The 19,356-nt window shown below is 42.3% G+C and overlaps 2 protein-coding genes across 6 annotated transcripts in view; one reads left to right on the top strand and one right to left on the bottom strand.

Annotated features, from left to right (window-relative positions):
- Nucleotides 1-3,119, top strand: part of TMEM204 (transmembrane protein 204) — a 32,128-nt gene extending 29,009 nt beyond the window's left edge. The window contains exon 3 of the mRNA XM_009570994.2: nucleotides 678-3,119. Within this exon, the coding sequence (XP_009569289.1) occupies nucleotides 678-922 (245 nt within the window). The 3' untranslated portion in view covers nucleotides 923-3,119. The remainder of the gene's footprint in view (nucleotides 1-677) is intronic.
- The window catches only part of IFT140 (intraflagellar transport 140), an 84,461-nt gene that overhangs the window by 50,928 nt on the left and 14,177 nt on the right, over nucleotides 1-19,356 (bottom strand). For 2 of the 5 annotated variants that reach the window (XM_054080176.1, XM_054080179.1), the window contains exons 9-19: nucleotides 18,904-19,052; nucleotides 15,756-15,959; nucleotides 15,228-15,300; nucleotides 13,678-13,769; nucleotides 12,696-12,823; nucleotides 10,376-10,493; nucleotides 9,804-9,931; nucleotides 6,986-7,133; nucleotides 5,639-5,770; nucleotides 4,427-4,459; nucleotides 3,130-3,326 (exon numbers count right to left, since the gene is read on the bottom strand). In XM_054080176.1, coding sequence (XP_053936151.1) covers nucleotides 3,130-3,326; nucleotides 4,427-4,459; nucleotides 5,639-5,770; nucleotides 6,986-7,133; nucleotides 9,804-9,931; nucleotides 10,376-10,493; nucleotides 12,696-12,823; nucleotides 13,678-13,769; nucleotides 15,228-15,300; nucleotides 15,756-15,959; nucleotides 18,904-19,052 — 1,402 coding nt within the window. Of the gene's footprint in view, nucleotides 1-3,129; nucleotides 3,327-4,426; nucleotides 4,460-5,638; nucleotides 5,771-6,985; nucleotides 7,134-9,803; nucleotides 9,932-10,375; nucleotides 10,494-12,695; nucleotides 12,824-13,677; nucleotides 13,791-15,227; nucleotides 15,301-15,755; nucleotides 15,960-18,903; nucleotides 19,053-19,356 lie in introns of all 5 variants that reach the window. The other 3 variants (XM_054080175.1, XM_054080178.1, XM_054080177.1) reach the window with 3 other exon arrangements.

Below are 19,356 nucleotides of genomic sequence, written 5' to 3' on the forward strand. Positions count from 1 at the left end.
ATGTGACAGCTGGATGGAAATGCTAGACCAGCGCAGTATTATTACTCTATTATCACCTGATAGGGAACTTAGTACTGGGCTTGAGGCTCATTCCTTAATGAGAGTCTTGTCTTTGGTGGCTTCTAGAGACCCAAAATTACTCCTGCTGCGTAACACTTTGCCAACATAGAAAAAAGTAGGACCATAAAGTCCCATTTGTTTCACCTTCCCTTTTTCTTAAGCTTCTGTGCATTTTCTTAATAATTTCTGCGAGATATTTAGCTATTTGTCATCTTCGCAGTTTACATTTTCAGAATAAGCATACCATATTATGAATAACAGATTTTCATTCTTACTATCATTAATATACCAGTTTTCTGCCTTGGCAGAAATAAGAATGAGGACATCTGTGCAAGTGAGACAAGAGGATGGGGAAAAAACACAACATGAAATACAGCTGAGCAGAAGACAGATATTGAAATTGGGGTGAACCGATTTAAAACCGAGACCTCATTTCAGGCACTCGGTCTTTGCATGCATCATCCTGCCCAAACAGGCCTTCAAGAACACATCCTAACAGAGATGGGAAGGCTCTACAGGGTCATGAACGCTGGCTCATGGCATCCCGCCACTACAGAAATGTAAGAGACATGAAAAATAATAACACATTAACAATAATTCTCCCTTTGTCCTTGCAGGTTTTGTCCTGGTTATTGGATTGGTGACTTTCTACCGCATCGGACCATACACCAGCCTCTCTTGGTCTTGCTATCTGAACATTGGAGCCTGTCTTTTGGCCACGCTGGCAGCTGCCATTCTTATATGGAACATCCTTCACAGGCGGGAGGACTGTATGGCGCCCCGGGTCATTGTCATTAGCCGCACCCTGACTGCTCGGTTTCGCCGGGGCCTGGAAAACGACTACGTTGAGTCACCGTGCTGAAAGAGTGGACTTGAAAGGGGAAAGATCTCCAAGGAGATCTGCATTGGAGTTGTTTTCTATAAATATATGCTATAATTTAAAAGTAAAGGTTGAAAGGCATCACAAAGCTCACTCTTGTGGGCAGAGGCCCTCGATTATTATTTGGATGGGCTCCATCTATATACATATGTATAAAACACATAATTTTATATATATTATATTATATTGCCCTCTCCCTCTGCTGTACAGCACAGAATGTTGGATTGTCAGAGTCCTGACAGAGTGTCACAGCTATGTGTCAGCAGTGTCCGCTGTAGCACACAGAGCATATGCCAATAGAATATAGAAAAGAGGCAGTCAAACACATCTTCTCTGTCTGCATAAAGTTATCCTGCTCTCTAATAACAATGTAAAAAGCTATGACAGACCAGGGACAACAGCTTTGGAGTTAACAGGCAATCTGAGAAAGCAGAAAACTCACTATGGCATTAGTGATGATTTTAACAGCTGTTTAAATGTCACGAATCTTTAGCCCTTCTAACCATCCCTCTTCAAGAACTTCTCCTGAGTTGCCACGCCTGCTCCCCAGCCCCAGGCAGGAAAACGCAAAAGCAACTCTAACCGTTCTCATTCTATAAGGGAAAGCAGAAGGAGTACTTTGTATTTTTTTCAGGCACCTTTTTTGTATCCGAGAGAAAGGTTCAGGTTTATCCAAGGTGTAAACAGACACACCATTAGAAATGAAAAGGGTACGCGTCTAGAACAGGCCATACATGTGGCTGAAAAACCTCCTTCGGTGTTACATTGAAGGCAAACATCTACAGGAGAAGGTTACCTGCACTCCCTAATCATCACAGATATTACTAACTTACATTAAGAACAGATATTACAGGCCAAATTAATTCCTTTTCTTCCCAGCTTGCTTTAGCATTTGCTGTGAGGCTTTCAGACCAGAGCACTGTGCCAGGACACCCAGCTCTGCCCAGCAATGCTCAGAGGCTCAGAAGACAGGGGATAGCAAAGAATGTGACTGCCGCTCAAGCAGCCAGATTGGAGAATAAGACAAACACATGTGACTAAGCATGAGATTTTAAACAGACTTGCCTGGTAACTTAATGTGGTAATGAAAAGAAAACAATGGAGTACCTTCACAATTAGGTGTCGTGTTTACAAGCCTGACCCCAAGAAGGCTCACAGAATTCATGTGCACGTAACTTCCAGTAGAAAAACCAACAGGTTAAACCTTGTTAGACAGGAATATCTAGAATACAGGGACTAGAGGCAAAGTCAGAGGTTTAAAAGCTCCAGGGATGCTACTCTGAGCACGGCTGCTGATAAGTTTAAAGGCCCACGAGCTGTGAATGTTACAGATACTCCAGGACAGTTGTATCACTCCCAGCTGAGTACGCTGCTTCTCTTCTTTATCATTATTTCCACCATAAAATGTGATCGTCAAGCTGGCTCTTGAGTTCTGTTCCGCACTCAGTTCTGATGTAATAAGAAACTCACCCCCAAGTGCTGCTCTGCACCGTGTTCAAAGCGAGCAGCGCTCTGCAGAGACTGATGCTCCAGTGCAGCAGCTTTGTTCTAGACTATCAGGGTAGAATACCATAAAGCTGACAAAGAGTTTCTTCTAGCAGTAGGTTTGTAAAAACCAACTAAGATTTGTATTCATTTGCCCGCACTACTTTCTGGAAAATCTTTTCTAGAAATAATATGCTATGATTAATTGCAGGGTTTTTTTAAAAATAAAATATTGGAATATTTAAAAGACATTATATTATTTCTTCTAATATTGCAATATCCATACTATAATAATGGACATTTTAATTGAAAAATCAGCTATGTGGTTGGCAAATTTGTAATACTCAGTATTACTGTGATTATTTTAGATGTATAAATGAAGTTGTGAATGTTCATTTTCTTCTAGTGATAAAGTGAGATTTTTGCCATACAGACACAGAATAAGGTTGCTCGTTATCAATAACTTTTTCCTGTTCAGTAAAAAAGAATCCACAGAGCTTGCAATGTCTTGTAGACAAAGAATAAGTAGAGCATACATTCAAATGTCGGTAAAATAAAGATATTTCGTTTTGTTAAAACTGAAAGGGAGAATGAAATCAGAGAGGAAAAACTGTAAGGAGAATGTAGGAGGATCCACACTTCATACAAGCATTTAATGAAAATAAACTGTACTCATAAAGAAACACATACAAATATTCTGGTACCTTTTTATCAGCTTGATTGATTTGAAGGCCTCATCCATGTCTCCAGCAGTCAGGTAGAAGCTGAAGTTCAGCATGGCATCCCGGGTAGTCTTATCGCAGTCTCCTAGGCCACTGAAATCTCTTAGAGGTCTTCTTGCAGCCATCTGAGAGACCTTTGGTGAGCCACACTCTGCTTCTCCTTTCTCAGCTTCTCCCAGCTAAAAGGAGAATGTTATCATGTAGGTATCAAGTTGGTTGAAGTTTACTCCTTTGTACGTGTAATTATTTCCACTACGGTCCAACATTTGCCTCTCTGCAGGACCACGACCAACAGTGGCAAGAGCTGCAATGCTGCAGAACTTCCTAGAAAATGCCCCAAAATATGGACTGCCATAGAAGAGATTAGCATATCACACCCAACAATCCTAGCACATCAGGGAGGGGTTGAGATGGCTAAAATACCATGGGAGAGGCAGCCTCTATATATAGTCATAATAATTTTTATATCTATTATAATCACTGTGACTGTAAGAGCACCTATTAAGCCCCCAGATGTCTGGAGATCTCAGATAAACATTTCTCTAAGATTAGGAATCTGCAATTCTGAGAGTTCACCATATAGACCCAATTCTTCTATTTGTGTGAAGCCTTTGTGTGAAGCTTAGGGACACTAAAGCTTATCTTCTTCCCCATTCCATTGGCGGTTCTGGAGCCTCTGGAGCTCCAGTGATACTTCACCAGTCATGGAGAGGCAGCTCAAAGCTATTTAACCATGGCTCAGAAAAAGAAAGTAGTCAATCATCAAGACCAAATGATCTGTCTAGAGCGTCACAAGGAAACGTGCACAGGCCAAGCACAGTGGAAGATCGTTAGAGGCATGAAGGACACCAAATGTCACGTAGGCTCAATTGCACGGATGAGATAACTCAATATTAAGTTTTACAGAGGCCAATAAAATAGAACAGTACTACATTTTATACAAGTAGAGTATTAGATGCAGTAAAAGACAGGAATCAAAAATCCAAATGCTTTCGATTACAATTTGGGGAATTTGTGGAACCAGGCCAGAAAAGACATTACTGTGAATAAGGAGAAACCCTGGAATGAAACTTGGTCAAAATAAACTTGCTGCAGGAACTCAATCCACTATATTTAAGGCAGACTCTGTTCATACACAAAATCATGATATAATAATTCATTTTGGAAACATAAGTAGTTTAGCACTGAGATACAGTAACCTACTGAGGGAGGAAAATGGAAACAGAAGAGAGAAAAGCAGAGAATGAAGGAACAGAAACAAAATAATGCGGTTACTTACAGGTTTATAGACAAGTCCCCTCCGAAAAAACAACTAATAGCAGTGAAAATCCATAGAGAGTTTAAAAAAAAAAAAAAGAGAGGAAAAAAACAGATGGAATATTAAAGTAAAATAACACGAGACATGATGGGGGGGAAGTGTTATAAAAAAAAAGTACAAAATCCAGCAGATCACCTTTGACCTTTGAAATTAAGAGATAAAGGGAATGGGAAAGTAAAATAGAGTGCAACTCTAAAAGCTAGAGCTGTACAAGAAGAGTGACAACAGCCAGTGCTTTGGAAGGGGGTTAAATTGCAAAGTCTGTCAAAGCAAGTTAAATTGCTCTGAGTCTAAATATTTTAAGTAGAAAAACATCTAGATATATTCTCCCTACTTAACACTGCTCCTAAACTACAAGAAATTAGATTTATGGGATCACATTGGTCTTATTTAAGAGATTTAGAGGATTAGAAGTCCCATTAGGTTCCTGCAGATTTTACAGAAATCAATGCCTCAGTAGAGCAGACTCTTCTAACTCCTCCCGCAAGAAGGGAGCAATGTAAATTATCATCTTAACTGGCACCAAGAAACTCCAGCCAGAGCTTACCCAGAACACCAATCCAGAGGTAACAGACCTCATTGCTTCCAGGATGCATGGTGCTGTTTGACTAAGATGCAAACAATTTCGGGTTCATATTCAAGTTGAAGAAGTTAACGCATGCGTTCCTGGTATTTGGAGCACGCAAGCACCTGGTGACAGCATGAGATGAACATTCTTGATCTCTTTGGTACTCGGTGGGTACCAAGTTCTGTTCCAACAAGGAAATGGGAGGCTTCTGCTGGAGCTGGTAGCAAAGCTCCCCTCTTACAGCCTGCATAAAGTTGACACACACACCCCTCTTACTTGCAAGAGGCATGGTGATCACAAAGTAACAAGAGAGGTTTTTTTCACATCCATTTTTCAGTTGCATTCCCTGGTAATTACTGCGTCTTCTGTGCCTGTACCTGGCACTCAGTTGGCAATGCCCATGGAAAGGCGATCCAGCAGGATTTCCACAACCCTATCAAGCACACCTGCATTCCAATTATCTCTTTGTCATTTCTAGATGTGATGCAGCAATTGTCATTGGAGTTGTTCTCCTTACTTTAGGCTCATTTTGGTTAAATTTGACCACTGTGCAGGGAGAACTCCGAACTTATGGGCAGGGAAGGCATTGTGAAAGATTTCCTCACCTTTTTCACAAAGTAATAATGCGGAACTTCTATGCCCAGAAGAACCTGGTAGGATGAAGGCAATGGAAAGCTATCCTGAAGCAAAAGGCCATGCTCTTCAGTACTGAAAAATGATATAATCCAAGCATCCATCTGGAAAAGGAAGCAAAGCATTGTTTTGGTTTCATGCTGCAATAGCCTCTTTCATTTTGTTTTTATTTTCTATATTCACTTGGTGGAATCTTCTCTTGTGAGCAATATGATACATACGTTCCCACACACATCTCTGCTGGAGAGGGCAGAGCTGCACGCTGCCTCCCTAGAGCACAGAGCCAACAACTCACTCTACATCACAGACTGTGCTCCTGCTGCAAAGGGCCCCCCAGCTCTGCCGCTCAGGAGCCACCTTCATCCATCACAGAGGGAAGTCACCGGCCACAGTTGCTGCTCTAGAAGCTCCCGAATAGATCGGATTCAGGTCAAAGAGATACCTCCAGCTGTTTTCAACATTGGCATTGAATGTACCCTTGGCAAGTTCACAGATGACACTAAGCTGGGAGGAAGTGTGGATCTGCTGGAGGGTAGGGAGGCTCCAAAGGGATCTGAACAGACTGGACCGATGGGCTGATTCCAATGGCAGGAGGTTTAACAAGGCCAAATGCCGGGTCCTGCACTTCGGGCACAAAAACCCTGTGCAGCTACAGACTAAGGGAAGAGTGCCTGGAAAGCAGGGGAAGTGGGAAAGAATTGTTGGTCTGACTAAAGAAATCTTTGATTAGATCATTTCTGAGTAATAAAAACGAACTCTTTCTTCTAACATAAAAAAGACTGTAAGGGATAATTTGAGAAGTACCACAAAGAGGTACAATATCTGCCCAGAAAGTCAGAAAGTGGTAAGAACTGAGTGGGAAGAGTGTAATTCGCCATTTACTTTAACAGTGAATTAACTTTTATTCTATTAAATTAATTCTTGCTGCTATACTTGGACTCAAGACATAAAATCTGCATTATTTTTTAAAATTGAGAATAAATAGCAAGCCTCTAGATTAATAATTCAGACAATAATGTCACCTGAAATACTGTGGTCTAGATAAAAGCTCACGTCATGATCATCCTCAAAAATTCTGGCACAGAAAAAGAAATCACATCTTTATCTTCCGCACTGTACGCAAGCTAAACAAAAAGCTGTCATGAGACTCTCTAAGGCCACAGACACCAAACACATAATTTTGCTACTCATCTGTGTACAAGATAATGCATAGTACCTATTCCCACATCTTTAATGAAGGACCAATCACTTATTACTTGGACAGGGAGAACTCTGTGTAAAGCAAGGTATAATAAAATAAACAAACAAAAAGACCATACTGTGCTTTCCGTCTGTTTTTTCTTCTGATCTGCAGACTCCAGGCCTGTTTCAAGAATTGCTTCACATACAAAAAGTCTTGGTTCGCTCTGGTCCCAGAAATGGCAGGCAGGGATGTGACTGTGCAACTCTGGATACTCCACAGCAGACCTACCAAAAGACAAGGGAAAAAATGTGTAGAGGAAGACAAAATAATTCTTGACTATTCCATCGAATGCAAACAAAGGCCTGACCAAGGGATAATTTTCAGATGACGATCAGTTAGCTGCACCAGTATCTCTACATTGTGACATTAACCATATACATCTTCCTTCCTCCTCACACTACACCTGGCAGTGCCACTTCAGTTTATTCTGTAGAACCGTGACCACAGGACATGATTTCTCCACTATGAGAGTGGGGAGGCCCTGGTCCAGGTTGCCCAGAGCAGTGGTGGCTGCCTCATCCCTGGAGGTGTTCAAGGCCAGGTTGGATGGGGCCTTGGGCAGCCTGATCCAGTGGGAGGTGTCCCTGCCCATGGCAGGGTGTGGGAATTGGATGGGCTTTAAGGTCCTTCCCACTCAAACTATTCTCTGATTATATGACATAAAGCATTTTCATAGAAAAGAAGCTGGTACTGCCACAAATACAAATAGGCCCCAAAATCTGCCTCCACTGAGGCTGCCTGTCTGCAGAAATGCTTGAACATCCTTCAAATGACCTACCTTAGTGAACGTTACTGGTGCAGGTGCTGTCACATGAGGAATCCCTCAGCTCTGTCTTATAGATTTACAGACTGGTTTGGGTGGGAAGAGACCTCAAAGCCCATCCAGTTCTAACCCCATGCCTCCCACTGGATCAGGGGCTCCAAGCCCCATCCAACCTGGCCCTGAACCGCTCCAGGGATGGGGCAGCCACCACTGCTCTGGGCAACCTGGGCCAGGGCTTCCCCAGTCTCACAGGAAAACATTTCTTCCCAAGATCTCATCTCAGTCTCCACTCTTTCAGATGAAAACTGGTCCCCCTTGCCCTATATCTGCATTCCTTCCAGTGGGTTTCATGGCCTGTCCCAAGGTGCTTCTGGCCAGCACTGCTACAAATGCCCAGCCAAGGTAAGGACAGTTGGAGTGCACTGATGGGTATTTAGATGAGCAGCAGAGAGTTTCTAGCACACAGGCCTCACATTCCAGTCCAGCAGCAGTCATAAGACACCACAACCAGACAACTGAGATTAAATTGGTGGAGAAATCAAACACATTAGTTTATATTCTCAGGCAACAGCTCTCTCTCCCTACTGAGAGTTCAGCCCAGAGACCTGAGCACGTGGCATGACTGATGCTTTGACCGTCTGAACTACCCAGTGCTCTAGACCTGCAGAAGCAGACTATTTTAACAATGGCTTTGGATTCTTCTGAAAATACACAGAACAGAAATAGGTGTCACATTTTAAAAGAGAAAAACCAAAGACATCATGAAAATACTTTTCTCTTTTGCTGTCACCACTGAAGGGGAGACTTTGTTGGGAAGGCTGGAGGCACATTAAGGGAGAGATTCAAAGGGATCCAGCAATACACAGCCCTATCCGTGCCACTGAGCTCAAAAGAAATTACTTGTAAACTGGAAAACAATACTTATGTTAAAAAATTGGGAATGTTCAGATTCTGCCTCAGGGAGAAAGAGATAGAGAAGGGGGAGAATTTACTATTTTCTGGTGATTTTACTCATTCCCATTTCAACATGCTCTAAAGTGAAGCACAGATAAATGGATTATTTACACCAACACCATCCAGCATTTAAACGTCGGTGAAATAGTATCACTGATACATGGTGGCCTCTGTTGGGCTACACAAGATACTACACTTGAAAACAACTTTCTCACAACTCATTATTACACTGTTTGCATAACTGACCAGGACACGAGGCCCCAAATCTGCATTGCCCTTAGTTTTTGGGGAGCTGGGTAGTTTCTTCTGGTTTTCAGCAATAAGGAGATTAAATCCTTTTTTGCTTATAACATTTATAGCAGATAATTGCTAAAAAAGCAAACCACCTTCTATTCTAACGCTGGTTTTAATTAAGAAAAATACAGTCAAAAAATTATTGTAAAACAAAGCCGGAATTTGGACCCTGAAATTCCACCATGAGAATTCCTAGTTCAGTATTTCACTGTCTTCACCAAGAAGAGCATGGATGAAAACAAAGCCATCAATTCAAAACTGACAGTGGATTGGACTTAGATAACTTTTTTTCTAGGAAGAACTTCAGAATATCCTCTTTCCAGCTCCTATCACAAACTCTTCATAGAAGAGTAGCTTTCCAAGATTTTTCAAGACGTTTCTTTGCTTTGAGATCAGGATTCTGATTCCGATCACGCAACACCTCTATGCACACTCACTCAACAGCCAATTGTCCTCCTTTCAGAAGCTTCTTGACTCAGATCTACCACATATCTAATAACACTCACTGCATTTCTATTCCGTTAATTTGTCCAATGCCTCCAGAAACCCTCCTTTCGCCATCTCTACCTTTCTTTGGGAAGGAGCTCCTCAGCTCAGCAGCATGGGGTCTGAAGAACAGCTGCCTCCTGCTTATTTTAAGCTTTCTTTCTGACACCTCCATCTGACACTCCCCAGTTAATGCATTGTAAGAGGCAGAGATGCAGGCTGACCAACATACAATGCACTGGTTTTAATGAATTCTTTAGAAATAGAATAATTAAAGCCGTTCAAGGCTCCAACACAAAGACAGAGGAACGCCAGTATCAAGGTGTTGCTCATCTTCATAAGGCAGATTTCTACTTTAAGTCCACAGGTAATACATCTTGAAATAAAAGCTTCTTACTTGTCAGTGCCTTGTCCAGACGGCGACTTCTCTCCACCATTTCCCTGTTCAGCCTTGAAATCGAAGAGTGTAACTTTGTCCATTTCAACATCATAGAAACAGATCTTGGAATCAATGTTCCCATCTGCCTACAAGAAGGAAATACAAAAGTAGCTGAAGCATGCAGTCAAAAAGGAAAAGGGGTAGAGTTCAGGTGCTGTGTTCATCTCATCCCATTCACACACTTGGTTTTGGTTACTGATAATCACACAAGAACGTTGTTTGGAGACAATATCAGAGAACTCTTTGCTGATTTTCTATTCTAGCAAGTTAGCCTTGGAGTAGCTTTCGTAACTGAAATATTGCTTCCTTTTCTGGGTTGTTCTTCTCACCACGTGTACAAAACCTTAACGCACCTTACTGTTAGTGTTTAGTTACATGCTTGGACATGACATTTCAAGATACAATACACTGCACAGGACATGTAGGCATATTTCTGAGAAGCGTGTTTTTCTTCTTCAGTAATCTTGAACCACACCAGTCTGAAAACTGTGGTCAGGTCCTAGGGATGTAAGGGGAGAGCTTCATCTCACCTTGCTGACGAGGATGCTGACTTTATTGCCATTAGCATTGCACTTGACGGACACGATGCCTCCAAGGCCAGGAAATAGCTCAGAGAAATTCTTGCTATTGCAGTGCACTTTTGCCTCTCTGTGGAAAGGAATAAACTTAAATCATACGCTGGAAACAACTGGCAACATAGAATCATAGGACAGTTTGGGTTGGAAGGGATCTTAAAGACTATCCACTTCCAAATTCCTGCCATGGGCAGGGACACCTCCCACTGGATCAGGGGCTCAAAGTCCATCCAAAATGGCCTTGAACCCCTCCAGGGATGGGGCAGCCACCAATGCTCTGCCCAACCTGTTCCAGGGTCTCCCCACTCTCATGGTGAAGAAATTCCTCCTTATGTCTAGTGTAAATCTGCCCCTCTCCAGTTTAAAGCCATTGCCCCTCGTCCTATCACTCCAAGCCTTTGTACACAGTCCCTCCTCAGCTTTCTTGTGGCCCCTTCAGGTCTTCTCAGAGCCTTCTCTTCTCCAGGCTGAACAACCCCAACTCTCTCAGCCTGGTCTCATACAGGAGGTGCTCCAGCCCTCGGATCATCCTTGTAGTCTCCTCTGGACCCGTTCCAACAGCTCCATGTCCTTCTTATGTTGAATATTCCAGAACTGGACACAATACTCCAGATGAGGTCTCACAAGAGCAGAGTAGAGGGGCAGAAACACCTCCCACGACCTGCTGGCCACGTTGCCCAGGAAACGGTTGGCTCTCTGGGCTGCAACATGCATCAGCCAAAAAATTTTTTGAAATGATAGATATGACTGTTCAAAACAAACTGGTTCTGTCTTCCGCCACCACAGCCCCAGGCTCGGGCTTCCTCTCTAGAGAGCTGTGATCTGCCTGTCTTTCAGGAAGAAGTTAATGAGACAGTCTTTCGCTGATCAATCAGCAAGAAGCTTCAATGCTCCTACAGGGTTTCCAAATCAGGGCTACAGAGCAAGAACATCCTATCAGGATTCTGAACGTAGAGTTCTAGTTTTCCTGCATAAGAAAGTTGAATAGTACCATGACTGTTGAACATAGCCTGTCACATAGAAGCTCTGTATACAGAAAATACACTGGGGAGCAGAAGTAAAGAAACGTCATTGAGGGCTGGTATTTAGATCACCTTACCAGTCGCTTTCCCTCTGGAGAGAGGTTCCAAAAGCCTGTCTTATTCACATATGTAACACCTACCCTAGCCCCGCCCCAGATACAAACTCAGTGATCGTTCAGCAACAAAGAGGACAAATCTCATTAATGAAAAGAATGCAACAGAAAGAAGTGGCAGTAATTTAGATTCATAATACAATCCCATGGAAAAAATCTTTGATTCTGTAAAAATAACATTCTTGAGTTACACACTTAGACCTCTCATTTATTCTAAGCCTTTGAAATCAAAGAGTGCTACGCTGTTATTGCTTAAGAAGGGCATTTTAATTACTAGGCACAAAAATTTAACATAGCATACAGAAGTTAAGCTAATTTTTATCCACCACCAAACATCATAATCTGATATTTGTGCTCATTACAACCTGCCCACATCCAGTAACCTTCAAATTGTGTCCCATGTGGAATTTGTGCCATTTCAACACAGGTAATGAGCTTTTAGCTGCGTAACTAACTAGATGTTAACATTCCTCTGGTGACAGTGCGTAAGGAAGAAGAGAATCTGTTTCACACTCGACGTTTGTCAAGTTTTCAAAACTACAATTGTCATTAGCAGATAAATTTTGGAACGGAAAGTCATGCTGTGCACGTATCTCCTTCACAACACCCCAGCTGTTTGTCAGCCTGGGAACAGATAGTAAGGTTCAAATAACGTCAAACAAACCTCTCTAACCTAAGCAGGAGGAAGAACAGAGCAGCCACAGTTCTAGGTTCACTTCTTCTATGGATCCTCTGAATCAAGTTTGTTGATTTACAAGGAACTACAAAACCTAGCAGGATTTTTTTAATTATTTCAACTCTTCTGAGATTAAAGTCTTGTTCAAGTTATCAGCAGAAACATGTGACATCCTTGTCTTGATCTTCCATAAAGTTCTCCACCCACTTTCAAAGGCACACAAATATCCCTCACAATATGCTCTTTTAAAAATTATCATTATTGTTACCCATCTCAAGATTTGTGTAATAATTCCACGGATCCTCCCTTGCTTTAGGGATCAGCCATCAGTTCACAGACGCTGCAAGTATTGTCTGATGACTCAAAGTGGCTATCGCTTTCCATCAGATCAAAACCAACTGAAGATTCCCCCCCAAAATATACACTCAATCATAAACAGATGAGTTTAAAAGGCTTATTAATACCTGCGAGAGAGATCAAAGATTTTAAAGTGAGCCAAATCAGTTCCCACAGCCAGGAAATTTCCGCAGACATCCAAGAGGCACGGATTCCCCTCTGCTTCAGAGAATACCAGCAGCTGTTTAACTGTTCCCTGGGAAGAAAGGTTTAACATCAGGTTTGTGTATTCAGAGTCTAACAAGAAGGGATTTCTTTTGTCACCAAGTAACCAATTGCTGAACTTCTGTAAGACACAAATCACTATCAGCAAAATGAGAGAAACTCCACACACACATGTGTTCTCTACAAAGCAATCTTTTTTTCTGGCTGAAAACTGGATGTGTAGCCTCCAAAAAACTCTGACTTAAGAGGTATCCTTCTGCAACAATATCCTCTTCAAGAGTGCAACTTGTTCCAACAAAGAGGGACACAGGAACACAGGTCCCTGAAATCCCCTTAATACACAGCTTTGAAAAGAAATACATGAATTAAATCAGTCCTTATTGTGATAAATCCCACCCATTCACAAATACAGTATTTCTTTCTTAAATATAACTATGTATCACAGGACTCTGATAATTAGGTTCCTCTTCTGGGTTCTCATGAACTAGCAGGGGTTGCAAAAGTGAAGAGAAAGATTTTGCAGGAGCACACAGAATGCACAGAGGATAGTTTTCATCCAGTACATTCATACACAACAACATACACAACAATACACATACATGTATTCAGCCTGCACGCAATTTTGATCCTTTTAAAGCCCAGCCCTTACAGATTTCTGTTTCTTTCATACTTACTGATCAGTTAGAGTGCAACAGCATTTAAAGCGAGAAACTTTTAAAAGAACACAAAATCTCAAAGATCTTTCTGCTGAAATACTCAAAATACCTTTTCTTGACAAAGATAAAGTCAATAGATCTAGAAATACCACTTAACTTTTAAGCTGTAACAGCAATCCTTGAAAACAATAAGGCACATTCGTCACTTGATAGTTTCATCAGCCCTTACCTGCCAAGTGTGGACCTGGACTCGATGTGGCCCAACTGTGTACAGATTTTCTCCATGCACAGACACAACAGGAGAGTCACAAAGAAAAGAGCCTGAAACAATCACAAGGAAGCCTACATTACAATAAACAGATTTTTTTTTTAAAGGATAAAAAAGGGAATTTTGACATAAAGTATTCAATTTCCAGTGCCATGCACTAAATCCCTTTTTCAATCTGTTGGTCTCTATTGATTCTCAAAGCCTCTGGTTTGCAGCCTTCTTCCATTCTGCTACTACAACCAAAAGCTGATTCTTACTGAAAACAAGTGGTTTGTACATTCTGCCCATGAAAATAAGTGGAAGAGCAAGGGGAAATGTTGATATGAGCGAAAGAATGAAAGACTAGTGCAATGTGAGATTCTATTAAGAGAATTCCTTCTTGCTATCATTGAAGCACAACTGATAAAGGAAGGTCAGAAAAGGAGAGTGGCTCTTAAATAATTTCATGAGCATTGCAGACCGTTGGGACGTTGGTGGCAATAATGCACTGATCCAGGATGCGGAAGTTAAATAATGATAGAAAAGATAGGCCACTTCTCAGAAAACACTTGATGGGTCTTAAAAGGCAAAGCCTATGTTCTCAAGAGTCTGGACAGGATTGATGGAATTCTGCACTATCTGCTTCTTAAAGCAGAAATATTTAGGGAGAATTAATCATATGAAAAACTTGACTTGGCTATCCTCACACAATTTACGGAACAGATCTTCCTGACAAGTGGGACTAAAATCCAGCCTTCCCAGTGCCTGTGTAAGTGCTACGTAAGCTGGGTTACTCTTCCTCCCAAACCAAACAGAAAAGCCTCCCACAGCCACCACTGCCCACTGCCTGTGAACAGCAACAGGAGCTAGGCTGCAAAAGTAGGAAAAAAGTTCTGTTATCCATCAACTATCAGAATGATTTACTTAAAATACAAAAAGAAGCAGCCTTCTCTCCATGCCATGTTTTGCACCAGGCCCTGTACAATACGCTGGCTCTGAGGATACTTTTCCAGCCTACGTGTGACAGCCAGCTATACATCTGATCAGCAGGAAACAGCAACACGATGCTCGGTTGTGTCATGGGCAGTTACACACTTGGATGCCTTAGCACTCTAAGAACGAAGGACATTTAGTCTCTAGGTACTTCCTGGGTTGGGTTGTGGTTGAGGTTAGGTGGATATGTATTTTAATTTTATGTCTACAGATGGACATCAGCTTCGCTTTTCCTTCTGTTGCCACAGTGCTACTCGTACATAGGACTGCCAACGCATTCCAAGGTAAACCCACATATTATATCCAAGCGTACTTAGTGAACAAAGCACAGAGGTAGGGGCTGGTATTTGGTTTTGCTGATTATTTTTATACCCTAACCTTTCCATTCTGCAAAATAAGAATACGAAGCCCAATCAGTGTTAATCATATTTTTTAACTTGCACTTGTGATTACAGTCCACCAGCTATCAGGAATGAAGGCAACACACGCATTTTGAAGAAGAGGACAATTGCAACTCTGATCAGTGTTCCAAGTCCTACCTGCACTTCTGAAGGTATCTCCTGAGCACTCAAAGACAGTAACTTGCTTCCCATTCCAGAATACTACAGCATCCTAAAGCAATCACAAGAAGCAAAATAATATATAAATAGGATTTCTCTTGGAATCATAAAGGAATTCATGCAATAACACAGCAAGAACTTCCACATCATTCACTCCTTCCTCTGTATACTGAGCTGAAAGCTTTTGGTAACCCAAAAGGTCTCTGGTGAGCACCCAGAGAAGAACTGAGTGCCTGTGCTATCTGAAAATCAGCTCCACCACTGTGGAGTCAAATGCAGGCCTCTGACATCACCATGGTACAAAGCTTCCTATTCTGATTTTTTCACATCAATGTAGGAATTGATAGGAATTGCTAAAAGATTTTGTGTCACAATTTTATAAATACTTTACAAAGTATTTGTTGGAATGCAGGGATTACAATAAAAAATAATCCTTTAATATCAAAGAATATTAAAGGCTTAGAAAGCACCTAATGAGACAAACAATCAAGCAAACAAATGAAAAACCTTAGTAGCAAAGACTCCGTTAGAGTTCATCTCAACACGAAGACTGTGGGTGGCTCCTGTGCTGAAGTTGGTCACGTTGAACAGGCTGGGAGACACCTGTACAACGGCCACTTGCTGATGAAAATGAGCCAGCATGGTCTGCTCACTCAGGATCACCACAGAGCTGACGGTGTTCACTGCCAACAGGTTTTTTCGGGACCCCCACTGCACAAAAAGGGAAGAGCAAAAATTAATAAAAAAGGCTTATTCTATGATTCTATGATATACACAGTCTGTGAGTCCTCTGCTTGCCTCAAAGCAATCTGAAGTTTCAGACTAATTTCCTGATGCTGGTATTTCGGCGACCACAGCTTTCCAACAACATTGATTTAAATAATTGTGTTTGGGAAGAATTTCACTTTATTTAAGAGAACAGTCTAAGAAAGAAAGTTATTTTGCATGGTTTGTTTGGGGTTTTCTTTTTAATGGTGCTTAGTTATAATTAACGATACACTTTGCTACACAACAGATCACAGAAACTTAATGGTTTGGGTCAGAAGCGAACTTAAAACCCATACAGCTCCAACCCCCTGCCATAGGCAAGGACACATCCCACCGGATCAGGGGCTCCAAGCCCCATCCAACCTGGCCTTGAACACCCTCAGGGATGGGGCAGCCACCACTGCTGGTTCTCTGGGCAACCTGGGCCAGGGCCTCCCCACCCTCACAGCAAAACATTTCTTCCCAAGATCTCATCCCAATCTCTCCTCTTTCAGCTAAAAATGGTTCCCCCAGATCCAGAGTCCCTCCCCAGCTTTTCTGGAGCCCCTTTCAGTACTGGAAGCTGCTCTAAGCTCTCCCCGCAGCCTTCTCTTCTCCAGGCTGAAGAACCCCAACTCTCTCAGCCTGTCCTCGTACAGGAGGTGCTCCAGCCCTGGGATCATCTCCGTGGCCTCCTCTGGACTCGCTCCAACAGCTCCATGTCCTTCCTGTGCTGGGGGCTCCAGAGCTGAACGCAGGACTCCAGATGAGCCAGAGTGCATTTCCCAACCACCTCTCTTTTGACGCCACCATATCAGGTTGAAAAAGATGAGGTTGGCAACGAGTCAAATGCAGGCCTCTGACATCACCATGGTACACAGCTTCCTATTCTGATTTTTTCACAGCAATGTAGGAATTGATAGGAATTGCTAAAAGATTTTGTGTCACAATTTTATAAATACTTTACAAAGTATTTGTTGGAATGCAGGGATTACAATAAAAAATAATCCAGAGTTTCCATAACTAAAGACAGCTTTATAAAATGAGATAAACCCACAGTGGTTGTTGACAATTGTTTGGCAATGCTTTTGTTTACACTAACAAACATTGGGAACAAGGTGCTATTTCTGGACAGTGCTCCATATCCTGTTATCTTGAGCACTTGAATGGGCAAACTGACATAAACACCTCCATCTCTTCCCTTCCCTCAGCGTGCTAGCAGATGTACAATACACTAACACACACTATTGCCCATGTCCTGGACCTATCGTTGCTGAAGCAGCTTAATAAAAGATTTGGATTCTCAACTTTAATAGCACTTTGTTTTTATTTTTGCAAAGAGGACTCCGATACAGACCCTTGCTGTGTGCTAACCCAGAGCAAGCAAATGCCATTGCTGTTTAAATCCTTTCCATTCTTACGTGAAAACAGACTAAAACAAAAAAAAATAAAACTACTTTCTCCTGCAAAGCATCAGATATTTGTTTTACTTTCATTCTTTACAAAAAAAACTAATGGGTATCGCACTCCCCAGGCACCCACACTGGGCCCAGTCTTGTTCAACATCTGCACCAATGGCCTGGATGAGGGTACAAAGCGCACCCGCAGTACGTTTGCTATTGACACCAAAAAGGGAGGAGTGGCTGACCCACCAAAGGCTGTGCTGCCATCCGGTGAGACTGGGACAGGCTGGAGAGCTGGGCAGAGAGGAACCTAATGTGGTTCAACAAAGGCAAGGGCAGAGTCCTGCACCTCAGGAGGAAGAACTCCCCACACCAGTATAGACTGGAGGCTGACCAGCTGGAAAGTAGCTCCACGGAGAAGAACCTGGGTGGACACCATGAGCCAGCATTGTGCCCTTGTGGCCAAGAAGGCCAAGAGTGTCCTGCGGTACATGGAGAAGGGTGTGGCCAGCAGGGCGATAGGGGTCCTCCTCCCCCTACACTCTGCCCTAGGGAGGCTCCATCTGGAGCTCTGTGTCCAGTTCTTGGGCTCTCCAGCCCCAGAACAACAAGGAACAACTGAGGAGAGTCCAGTGGAAGCCACAGAGATGATGAGAGGACAGGATGACCTCTCTTAGCAGGACAGCCTGAGGGGCCTGGGTCTGTTTAGCCTGGAGAAGATTAAGAGGTGACCCTGCTTTAGCAGGGGATTGGACTGGATGAGCTCCAGAGGTCCCTTCCCACTCTGACCATTCTCCAATTCTGTGATCATGCCCGCATATTAAGCACAGCAACAGAATAACATAAGAGAAACTGTAAAAAAAGCTTGGGAAAACATTTAAATAATGGGGTACAATGAACAAAACAAAAAAGAGAACCTAAAAGCACAAGCTTTGCCTTTTTAGCAGAATGGTGGTGGTCAAAGCAGCTAACTCTTTGTTAATGTAAAACTTCTATAATTTAAATTTACTATTCTACTGTTAGTAAAGTGACTAAAGAGAAGAAAATTATCTACAAATAAAATGATACATTTAGTCTGATTTGCTTCCTTGCTACTTTAATAAACTTATGTCAATTTGACATTTCTGACAATCTACCTTTTCTGGAAAATAATTTCAGGGTGCTGAATCCAAACGGTTTGTCATCAAGACCTCTAACGGTGAGACGTTTGTGTTTCAGGGCTGCTAATTCTCCCAAACAGATGTATTTGCATTTCAGTGTTACCTTGCTGAGCACATCAGCCCTGCCCATCACAGAACAGCAACAAACAGGTAATATTTCTGCCCATTTCAATTTTCTAAGTTAATTGACCCTGATGGTTTCTCCTCTTTCATCTGCAGGAGGACCAGCCTTTCCAGGCACAGATATCTGCATGACAGTGATCACATTCATCTGTTTCACAATGATGACCTTTTCACCTAACTTTTGCGAAGTTTAACATGCAAGGAGGCTCGTTCCTGTCTTACCTTTATCTGAGTGATGTTGCCTTCAAGTTCTGTAGGTGCCTGGAGCTTCCACTTCTCCTTGCCCTCCAAAGCCCGTACGCTCTGATCAGATCCTGCTGCTTTCTTCCACATTGCTATTCTTCCTTTGTTAGTACCAGCTGCTAAGAGTCCTGCAGTTCACAAACCTTTTAGGCATTTTGTATCTTAAACCTCCAAAAAGCAACCCCACATGAGACAGAGTAGCAGGCAGCCCAGCTCTGGTTCTAAGGGACTGAGAAGCCACCTTCTAGCAGCATCCATTTCTTTGACTTCCTGCACCCTAGTCCTGAATGAAGAAACCTTCTGGAAAAAACAATGGGATAAGTTTCATGTGGCAGGGGCCATTTGCTAAGCTACCAGATGAGTTTGATAGATCGATTGATCGATCGATAGATAGATAGATCAACCTTCAGGTACCTCAAGGGGCTACAAGAA

Source organism: Cuculus canorus, chromosome 15 (genome assembly GCF_017976375.1).
Source record: "Cuculus canorus isolate bCucCan1 chromosome 15, bCucCan1.pri, whole genome shotgun sequence".
NCBI lineage: Eukaryota > Metazoa > Chordata > Aves > Cuculiformes > Cuculidae > Cuculus > Cuculus canorus.